Source organism: Styela clava, chromosome 5 (assembly GCF_964204865.1).
Source record: "Styela clava chromosome 5, kaStyClav1.hap1.2, whole genome shotgun sequence".
Classification (NCBI taxonomy): domain Eukaryota; kingdom Metazoa; phylum Chordata; class Ascidiacea; order Stolidobranchia; family Styelidae; genus Styela; species Styela clava.
The window spans coordinates 23,424,506-23,436,512 of record NC_135254.1 but is presented as its reverse complement, the minus strand read 5'-3'; the positions used below and the strand labels follow the sequence as shown (position 1 = coordinate 23,436,512).

The following is a 12,007-nucleotide window of genomic DNA, read 5'->3' as shown; positions in this document are numbered from 1 at the left end:
TGCGACTCCACGGATGGCGCGCCGTGGTGATCTAACCACTCTGCTGGAATGAATATTCGCTGGCCCAATCAACTATTTTTATACCTAACCGCAATTGAGTCCCGACGAGGAACCGTGATCCAAAATGTGATCAGATCGACTTTTCGACATTCTTCCTCCCCTAGATGAATATGACAGAAACAATGAAAGTTATCCCCAATTTACAATACAGCCCACTGTGTCTAGTCTAGTTGATAATTTATAATTATAAAGTTACGAGCACATAATATATACCTTACAATAATACGATACAAAGAGTTACGAGACTGAAAACATGAAAAATTTGGGTATAACCTCCCAATTCCCTAATATGGCATGATAAATATTAAAGACCATATTACACTCCAAGAAACACTGTGTCAATTATTGAGGTGTATAAAAAACACCTCAATGGGTGTATGACTATTGATCGTATAATTTTAATGCAGTAATAACATTTATAGAATAATTGCGCACGTGATGGTACAAAAAACAATTGATAAGCAAACTCATTATCTTAAATTTTGTTTATTTGTTATGAGCTGATGGACTGAGCACGCAAGCAAAATCCACAATATAATCTCAAGAATAGTTGCGATAAAAACAAATGCGAACACATGCGAAATGGCAAACAGGTTTCTTTTTTCATTGAAATTCTCAACTTTTATAGTTAGCTGACATTGGGATTAGGAGTATAACTTTTATGAAAGTTTAATCGATCAACAGAGGTTAGTCCGGCATTATCAGGCTGAGTGACGACACTTTTCTCAACGTATGTATTCAGTGAATGGTTTCTGTACATTCCACAAACTCCAAGATGGGTCGAAAATCTTTGCGATCGAGGTTGATATGTGACCGGTACTTCGTGAACCGTCGGGCTCTTCGAACCATAAATCATGTTGGTACTGCGATATATCGGGTGAGGCTCTTTAGTTCTGAAAATTCAATAATATAAATGGATAAAGAATCTCAGCAGTAAAATACAACAACGGTTAAGTAGTTATTCAAAACCGGTCAATGTCAACTAAACGGAGATCTCTGAGTAGGATTAGGTTGCTTCCATTATGATCAGCAGTAATTTTAAGCAATAATTTTTCACCGAAAGAATATTCCGGTCAGGATTAAAATGCCTGTTTGAACCATGTAATCGACAACATATCTATACTCAATTAAAATAAATCGCGCCACTTTCCATTGATATTTTACACAAATAAGCGAATTTTCAACGAAAAAGGAATATATATAATATATAACTTTCTTCAGATCAGATCACAGTGGTTTCATTTGATGTTCGGTATATATATGTATACGTACCTATAACCTTTGACGACGTCGGGTTGAAGAAATCGTAGCGGCAGGTCATCGTCAACTTTGTACGCTTCAGAGGTTTTCATACAGTTTTCCTCAGTAATTTTTGAGTCTTCCATTTTATCTACATTTATATACTGTGAATTCGAATACAATTTACATTTGTAAGCAGAAGTGTCTGAAATAACTCTTTGCGTCCTTTAAAGGAATATTTCTTCACTTTGTATACCAACCAACTCAAGTGCTCTAAAATGTACAACTTGGCATGAATTCAATTTTTTAACATATTTTATTCAAGCATTCAATAATCGTAAATACCATTAATACTATGTGTTGCCCCCGTTTTGTTAATTAATAATAACCAACAACCGTACTCAAAGATTGATACAAAACATGTTTAAGGTATCACTGCTCAATGACAAGTGCTGGTTTGTCTCATCTGAAATGTGGTTTTTTCACCTAATTCTGTATGCACAATGTGTATTTTCAGTATGGTGGAAAATAAACTACTGATTATTGATAAGGCCAAAGCTTTGTATATGGCCGGTATTTGTTTTCCTTATTTGCAGCGCCACGTGAATAGCCCTAAAACATACTTACATTTGGTATTAATGATGTTACAAAATGTGAGCTATTGGCAGTGAAAATTTATACATTTTAGGTTAAAATAAAATGAGCGAAAAGAAAAATTAGCATATTTGTATCCCGTAACTTATATTTGGATGTGTGACTACAACATTTTTATGTTGGTACTAAAATTATGAACACAGCCCTTCTAACATGTCACCAAGATCACCACCCAGTTCGTCATGGAGGAAACTTCTATTTCAGTACTTTGTTCTTAGGAAACACTTTCAAACTGTGCGAGTGTGTTCCAGGAACCATATCTAAAGCGATAGAAACTATGGAAGCCCAGCTTTCTGAGTTTAAATTAGAAACTAGGCTATATATATGTGTTCAATATAGACTATTGCAGTAATAAATACTTGGCATCTGCACTGAACACCTATGGACATTTACCTAATACTGACAACAATGTACAATTTATGTGGGAACATTTCTAACATGACTTTTTAGACACAGTTTACATTTGACTGAGCCCTGCTAATACTGTAACAGGCAAAACGAGTACTTGTGAGCTTGAATAGTAACCTAGCAACTGGCGAGTCGAAACGACTGAATAAACACTGGCTCGTACCAGCGCATCGCTGCTGTAGTGTCAGTGGGTTCGATTTAACAAAGCGAGCCACACTCTTGTTTCACGCTCGACAATTCGAGACGTCATTTTCGTCGAAGCCCTAGTCTAGGCAGGTATAATGATTAGAATTAAACAGCAGTAAATAGAGAAAAAACTAATAATAAAGTGAACAAAATAAAAAATCACGGTTTGCTTTTACAAAACCACAATCTTCCAAGACCACTTTTTAACTAAAGCAGACCGTAAAACATTTGCGCGCAAATCCCCGAGATTTCAAAAAACTTTCAATTTGGGAGTGTTATGCGAGTTTACAATAAACTTGTTTACATGTGTCATGATCAATCTTTAGACTTAAAATTTTGAACCACTCATTTAATTGTACTAACAACTATTTTTATTTCAGTACAACTCTCAATATGGTGCAATATTGTTTGTTTGTTCATTGTTCTTACAACCCAACTTGTCGTAGGACATCACGATTGACCTGTTTACACAGTTCAACGATTTAAAACATTACATAAACCCTTATTTGATGTATCAATATAACGATATCATTATAACTACATTTAACTAGCGTTTATAATTTGGATAAATCTTGTAGGTCAATAATAGATGAAAACAATCATTATACGTCAGTTGTAAACAAAAATTCATGTAATAAAAAGCAAATATAAAACTGAGTGTAGTTCCATGTAACAACGAACAAATTTTTTCGGCATTAATATATTAAATATTTGATGCATTCATTGAATGTAGGCTATATTTCTACTAACTTTTTTCATTCTTCAGTTCATTTATCATGTAGCCATTCCAAATTTAAAAAAAATTAACGATAGTATGATTTTATACCAAATGGATTCCGATTCGTAAATATTCGAATGGGAACATTTTGATTCGAGAATAAATTATTCGAAACGTACATCCCTAGACGCAATGAAGCGTACCAATTGGGAATCAGAGAATAAAACTGAAAATTCACTAAGAGAGTCTGTTTTAAATACAATGATGACAAATAAAATCCGCGATATCAAATCGAACTTAGTATCAGGATCTCGGTTACAAACTCAAAATGAAACTGTTCATAGAGGTCGAACAGTGGAATGCCATGTTATATAAATTTAGTTAAAACTGCTATGATTTGTTAAATAACGCCCAACCCTCGAAACTAGTTTTTATGTTTGTTGTTCTCTATCATGAGTTTAGTTATTCACGAAGCAAAAACGCAGCTGCTCAATTTAGGATGATGCGCATTTCAGCACACTCACAGTCACATAATTCTCGTGTTCGTGTCTGCTGTTTATGACTTTATTCTCTTCAGTAAGATAATACAGTACCTTTTCTTGATTTTGTATTTTCCCGATATTTCCGTCGCCTGTGCTGTTGTGTAATAGTTTTTTCTATGACATGGTATACTGTATTAGACGATCGGAATAAAATTGTATTGTAGCTTGTAGATATGCATGAAAATATGTTTGAGTGAAAAAAGCTGGAGTGGTAATGGAATACAACACCACGAGCTTAATTAATATTGATCTCAGACGATGCCGATTCCACTTTTATAAAGTTTTATCAAATTGATTATGCCTCACTGTATAGGTAAGTTCATTCAATTTGGAGAATATGTCTACCAAGTAAGTTACATCATTCCTTAGGACGTGACAGCACATACATTTGCACCTGCCTACTTTTGCACCTACCGACATTTGTACCCACGGACATTTGCACTCATACAATTCCACCCATCGATTTTAGCATTCGCATATAGATTGCACCCGCGGCTTTGATGGCCATCTCCACAAAAATAACAATCAATTGTTATCAATTCCCCGATAATCATATGCGGTAACTCACTGGTACAAATAGTGTATCAGGGTACCGGACAGGGACTGTCCTAGCCTTTTCTAGTATTATGACGATGATCCATTCTACGTAATTCAGTTTCAACGTGAATTGAAATACTAACAGATTTGAGTCCCTGAAAATTTCAAAGCAATTGGTCCAGTAATTGAAAAGAGCAGTTTTTTCATAACGATGAGAGGGAAAAATTCCAACATAAAGAACAAGAACAACATATCCGTAGGGGGGAGGCTTATTCTGTCCATTCGGTACAAATGTATATTTTGTGATCTTTCTTGCTTTCATGTTACTATACTTTACCGGAATGCTAATAAAAAACGATTTGATTGATTAATTAATAACAAAACTATTCATAGGTCCACTCCACGTGTCCAACAAGAGAGCTATGCTTAAACATATGAGTTAAAAACTTATATTTATGTTAAGCGGGAAATTTTCAACACCGAAATCACTAGCAAACTATAGGCCAAATCAAATATTATTACGTGTTTTGTGATTGTACGATTTGTCCCCCCCCCCCCCCCAACCCCATTGCCCAGTTTGTCGTCAGCGCTCCCACATGGGGCGTTTTTATAAACCTTGGGAACCGCTGGTGTCTATAGTCGATAATGAATATAATAGAGCAAGGTGGTCCAAGGTTGTCGGCTCCGGGGGCCTCAAAATTATTATTCGCGGGCCAAGCATAGATAAATAGCGCAATACAAAACAAACACTTTTATTGTGCAAACACATCAGTATCTGTAATTTATCAAGCTAACCCATGCAAAAACCACCAAAAAACTTACTAAAACCTGCAAAAGTCTTTCTATATCTACATATAATGTAAGATTTCGAACTCGATCTTCACAACGGAAAAGTGCTTCTGCAAATGTAAGTGCTTTCGAATATCGATGAGATTTTCCAAGCAACACCTTAACTTTGGAAAATGCGCATTGCTCACAAGCTTCTAAAATGCCGTTTAAAATTAAATTTTTTTTGCCACCGACACAGCTTCCCGACATATCAAGCAAGCATTGTGGTATTTTCCCTCCCATATCCGGTTAAAGATCCGCTTAAATTCGTCAGCTTTCTTTTAAAACACATGTTTACAAAATAACTTGGAAATAACTGCATATTGATTGATTACCAAACATGAGGTACAGAAGGGTAATAACTAAATTTTCTAACATATAGGCCGCATTATTTGTAATATTGTTTAGGCTAGTTGCATGCCCGGCATGAGTTATATTGTTAGGCCATAATATTAATATTTAGTTATCAGGCATAGCAAACCTAAGTTAATAGAATCAGACTCAATTTTTAGTTTTCTATGGTGCCAAAATTGTTAGCATATATTCCCGACCAAAACGATAGAAAGCCAGATAGAAATTTAGACTGCCAAGCACATCATTCAACTTCGCTAGTTGCCTCAGCTAGCCATAACACTAATCAATTCAGTGATATTAGTGGTGTAACAATATGTCAAAAAATCTTATTAATTTTATAACAAAACAACACAAAATGCGATTTTTCTATTACTCTCCAAATGCGACGCGGGCCACAGGTAATAAAGCAGTGGGCCACATGTGGCTCGCGGGCCTGGACCACCCTTTAATAGAGTATACCCAGGGATTTATAACCGCGGCTCTCAACTATTCTTCCGGCGGCTCACGCTATCCTTTAAAAACATTAACTATTTTCAGGGAAAGATTTTCTTTAAAAACTAATCAATGGCTTGAAATTAATAAACTGAAGTGCAGTAGTTGTATTGATGTCATCGTAGTTGTTAGGTCGTTCTGAGTGCAATTGTCATTATGATGTCATAGTGTTTTTTCCCACAATGTTCGGCCTGCGTTTCATCAATCCACTGATTTCATTGTTTCGACTAATCAAGTGCAGGCTATCCCGCACGGCGTACACAATACAAAGTTTGGGTAATCTCGAACAAAATATTTATTTGTTAGACAAAATGTCAAGCAAACCTCCAAAAAAGCTCGCACTTTCCATAAATATATTCGTGCGTTTCATTGTGATTGGAAAGAGAAGTAGTTTAATATTGAAATATATATCAATAATTGCAAACTTTAATTGCGAAAGCGGGATAATTTTCACCTTATTTCTTGGCGCTTAATGAAAGCACTGACATCAAGTTTACTGCTCAGTTGGAGACTCAGTTGGCGGTCTTCTTGTGGGGAGTTAATGATGATTTGAAATTACCGGAGAGCTTAAAGCCATTGTCCCTATTAGGAGTACGACTATTAGGAGTTGTGATAAAAATGATCAAGCGTCTTGGCTTGTCTTTAGCGAAACTTTCGGGAATAACCACCGATGGCGCCCCATCAATGGTTGGGAAACAACAGTTTTATTGTTCTAATATTTGTGAAAGTAGGTGTGGTGTGAGGGTATTGTTTGTTTTTTCATTACCCTGTAGTCAGTATGGCGAAACTAGAACATAACTACTATGTTAGGTGGCTCGCGCAATTATTAGTAAACTACATGTAGCCCTTCCGCAAAAAAAGGTTGGACGACTATATGGTGAGAGGTTGAATATATATGTCAAGATATCCATAATATGTTCCGTAACATATTTCAAATTTTTGAATGGAATGTCATCGATTCCAAAACTTGACTTGGGCTTCATTTCGCGTATGATAATTTTTTTTTATTTCTAATAAAGTATTTAGCTTCAAAAACATGGATGAGAGTTCTTACCTCCCACGGTGGTTTTGGTCACAGCTAGCTGGTTGTGGCATTTTGTCAAGCAAGCTTTGTACTTGGAAAAACTGTTCATAAAATTTATTTGCAATTTTTGTTTTACTGCATTCAAGTCCAATCGAAGGACTACAAGTGATTTTATTTTCACCAATCAGCTCATTAATTGTTTTCCCCATTGCATTTGCGAGAAGATAATTTAGACATACAATAATTTGATTTCTTTTTGTGAGATGGACTTTTCCCCGACCTTTGACCCCCGAAAAATTCTTCCAATACTTTACCATTGCAAAATTTTATGGGCTTTGGCGAGTTGGCGCCTTCAAAATGGGGGATGTATTACAAAGCATCATTATGATTCATCGTATACAACAATCTGTTTTTTAAAAGTACCGGTAAAGAATTTAGCCTAGTCTATCACAGCTATTCCTACACTAATTAGTTATCGATTTTAATCGGTAAGTATGTTGATAGGTGTTGTTTGTCTGTTAGATGCACGCGGTATCTCACGAAAGCGAGATTGAATCTGCTCGAGATTTTGCATGTGCATTCATCATATCTCGGACCAGAAGTATATTGATTTTGGGCGAATTATGCCTTATAATTAGCGAGTTATTAATTAATTAGTGATGGGACACAAGGTGTCACTATGAAGTAAGAGCGGTGTTTTGGGGGGATCCCCTAACTTTCGATCGATAAGTCTTCGGTCTCTGACCGATATTCTCGTTTTTTTATTACTGCAATTAAATTATTCCTCCTGGGAAGACAGAGTGATCATTGAATTATCTGATTTATATTTAAATTTTCGAAACACAACTGAAAACTAACAAATAGAGTTCAAAAACGCGAAAACGAGGTAATGTTTACGACCACGTCTAAAAATCTGTCCGAGTGAGAAAAGTGGTGAGCGGATGTGAAAAAGGAGCATTGTTACGTCACTTTTTGCATCTTGCTGATTGGCCAATGTCACGAAGTAAACAAGGAAGTTGATGCTCGGGGAAAGGTCCATAGTCAAGGATAAAGATTCCTGCATTCATTATACAGTAATTAGTGCTTGCCCTATATATATATATATATATATAAGTTTTAATTATTTATTAGTTTATTATAAAGTTTTTGTTTGTCTTTATTGAGTTTGCGTAAATCAGTATGAAACCAAGGTTTCCTGTACGGAAAAGATTGAGAGTAAGCAGCAGAGAATTTTTTAAAGCATATGTTAGGATCCTGGATGAGATCAAGATCAAGTTAGAAAAAATTTAGGAAGTTTCCCCGTCCCTTGGCCACAGAAAAATTCTCTCTATAGTTTACAAAATTATGGATGCTTATTTTGCGAATGTTTCGGACAGTTAGCACTTACAAACTGATTTACATGGTCAAAACCATAATTTTTATTAAAATATACAACCACGCGCCGCTTACTGATTTTGACTTAGTCTATCGCAGTTTTTTCAGGATTAAATTTTGGTTATTGCAACTAAACTAAAGCTCATCGGAAGACATAATAACAACTAAATTACTGCATTTACAACTAATTTTTTGAAACACAACTGAAAACTGACAAATAACACGCAAAACCGAGGCTATGCTTCTTACAACCATGCTTGAATATCTGTCTGATAGAACGAAATGTCTGAGCGGCTGAAATTGTAACTCATTGACATTTTGATTACGGAAATCATAAAAAACATCGGTGCTCGGGGAAACATCCATTCAAGTTGGACGAGGAAACTCGCGGTGAAGTGTTTCAATTCTACTTTGAATTTGCTTTTCCATGAGAGAGCATTGTACATACAATTGGCAGATGATCAGAAATACACTCTACTAAAACATCACTGTTAATTTTTTTATCGTATACATTTGTCCATATGGGTGAAAAGAAGAGAGAGAGAGAGAGATTTATTTTTTCGTCAACCAAAAATAACAGTCATCGTAATAATAATAAAAATAAATTAGTTTGGTATAGACAGGAGGGAGTGATACGACCGGATGGTCATCAAAGTCAACTCCCCCCCTTCAAGCTATTATGTTTAAGATCCACAGTTTCAGATGACTAAAATATTGGGGAGGAACATTCTAGAATTTTAAATTATATTCTCAAAATAGAAGAAAAAAATTGGGGAGGGGAATGCTAGAGTAAATCATTTTTATTTATTTATGTGGAGCGGGATTTCAAAATCTGAAGAGATTCCAAAGGTTACTGAAAGAATTTAAATAATTTTTACGCATATGTGATGAATTAGCAGAAATGCTTCATTTCATGGCATAGGTACGCATTGAAGATGAAACAAACATAATCTGCTTTGATTTGTCTAGATTAGGAGGGGAAAAAAATAGTTAATAGGACCTAACAAGCATTATTTCAGCATAATAATCAACAATTTTTTGCTTGCAGAGGGATGTCAAAGTAGTATATAAAAAGACAAGTGAAAGATAAATAAAAATGTAAATAATTATAATATAATAATTATAATAGTATGAATTTTTTTATCGTATACATTTGTCCATATGGGTGAAAAGAAGAAACCTTATAGATTCGATTTCATCATGTAAGAATGCTCTATGTTTGGTATTATATATGGCCAGTTCAAAACGTGCTGCTACTATTCTGACATGGTGAAATCGAATCTCGAAGGTTTTTTCTTTTTTCCCAATATGTCGCTATGCTGGCTTTATTGGAGGTTTTCGAGAAATCGCCCATCCAAAACTGTAATTTTTCGAAATTTCCAGTTTTGAAAATTTAGTGGTTGAGACCCATGCGACCGTCGGCTCGCATTCGTGAATATATACCGTATGTGTTACTGTCATGTCTAAAGGTTTTAATATGTTTAGAAATACGCATTCATTTCAGAATAGGCGCACAGCCGTATAACGTCAGCAGTCTGTTATTGCCGACGTTACGGTACAACAGACCCCGGTTTAAAGAGGATAAGATTTACATATTTATCCCGGGGGAGAGGAAAGCCGATAAGACGGCTTATCCATATGGCGAACCACGGCCTCTCGTCCGGTTACCATTCCAAGTCGGGTATGAGATTAGTTTTTTTATTGTATGTTTTCGGAAGCATGGACTTGGTGGTGGAGGAAGCCGTAACCGACCAGCGGTTACGTGAACCACCCAACGACGGCGAGGAGTCCAGCAATCCTCTCGCACATAACCATCCCTGCTTGGGATTCGAACCTGCGAACCCACGCAGAGTAATTGGAGGTGCGGTGGCGAGCGTATTCCTAACGCTTAGCCCGTTGAGCCACACCGCCGCGCCGTAGACCTGTATATGTAGACCAGTAGACTGTGTCTGTATTTTCGTAACATGAGCAAAATATGTCACTTATACACCTAAAATCGCCAAAGTGAGAATATTGATGTGTTGGAGCCCCGAAAAGATCGAAATTACACCCCTAGAGTTTTAAAACGTCGCCGTAGAAAAAGCGACAAGACGGACAACAGTCAGGTTACTTCTTCCTGTCTACCTGTTGTAATCCATAGTACGGTACCGGTATACTGTCTGATGAGCCTGAATTTTGGAGTCAGACCGTAGTAGTATATATTTACGGTCAGGCAGTTAGTTTGGTATTCTCCATTCTATAAATTTTAAATACCGTAGCCGCCCCTAGTGGGACGTAGCATAACAATTTTTTGGCATGCCAATGATAATCCCTACCCGTAAACGCAGGTAACTTCGGATGCATTATAACTTCGGGTGAAATTTTCAATCGTTTATTTTATATCTCGACTAAATTGCGTCATATTGTGCTTCTGGCAGTTTCTATAGTGAATCCTTATAGACTATATCTGTAGTTGTTCGACTTCGGGTTCTCGTCTGGGCTGACGGACAACTCGACTACACGGACAACTCATTCGTCAGCCCAGTTTCTTTGCCAGGCGTAGCCTATCTGTTGCTGGTTTTCTTCTGCAAAAAAGAAGTCCCAACTCTAAGCATCGATGACGTCACGTCGCAAAGCGATTGCTCGACTGGTGAGTTGACTGTCTGTCAAGCGACTGCTCGGTAACGGTACCGGTAGGCGAGTTTAGACTACTGCGACCATAGACTACTAGTAGAAGTATAAGCTATATACTAAGCTCACATTCATGAATATATAAGTGTTACTGTGAAGTATAAAGAGTTTTTTATATGTAATGGTGCTCATTCAAAACATTTAATACCAATAAAGTTCAAAAATTTAAAGGCACACAGTCCTATAAGTCAACAGTCTAACTTCGCTAACGTTACTCCAATTTCGTCTGTAGATTGTATTTGTATTCATAAAACATGAGGAAAATAAGCCATTTACACAAATAAAAATGTTTTCTATAGAATGCGAAAAGACGGATAACTCACCAGGCCGCCTTGTAGTCGAGTTGTGTCTGGTGAGTTGTCCGTGTAGTCGAGTTGTCCGTCTCCCCTCGTCTGCACGTCTTATATCGTAAATATATACTACTACGCCTATATGCAGTGTATGACAGTTCGTATAGTATGAAGGGCTCTGTGACGTCGTGCCGTAGTGAAGTAATTTTTGGAAGACGTAGTCCGTAGTAGTATACCGGTATATTTACGCGTAGTCTGGTGGGGGTTAGGATTGACACGTGAAAGAAATTGTTATGTTACGTCCAGTAGAAGTCTGTTAAGTACGAAAGTACATGAGACCCGCGATCCCTGCGACGAGAAAAATACCGGTAGCCGTTCGATTTCGAGTTCTTGTCTGCGCGTCTTGGATTACAGTTCGTACCTGTATAGTTTCGAGGACTCTATTACGTCACTGTGACGTCGTAACTCGTAGTGACGTAATTTTTGGATGACGTAGTCGGTTGGGGGTTAGGATTGACAAGTTAAAAAATTGTTATGCTACCCCCACTACTGCACTAGAACTTTAGAAGTACGGTACGTTCAATACGAAACTACATGAGACCCTGAACTGCTGAACACAGGAATCAAATTG

The 12,007-nt window shown here is 36.7% G+C and overlaps 1 protein-coding gene across 1 annotated transcript; it reads right to left on the bottom strand.

Moving 5' to 3' along the window:
- Positions 1–220: 220 nt before the first annotated feature.
- LOC120344928 (piercer of microtubule wall 1 protein-like) lies at positions 221–11,597 on the bottom strand. Its single transcript, XM_078112459.1, has 3 exons — positions 11,410–11,597; positions 1,333–1,463; positions 221–953 (listed from the first exon to the last, which is right to left on the bottom strand). Exons 2-3 carry the CDS (start codon positions 1,443–1,445, stop codon positions 689–691), a joined length of 378 nt encoding a protein of 125 aa, XP_077968585.1. The 5' UTR covers positions 1,446–1,463; positions 11,410–11,597; the 3' UTR covers positions 221–688.
- Positions 11,598–12,007: the final 410 nt, after the last annotated feature.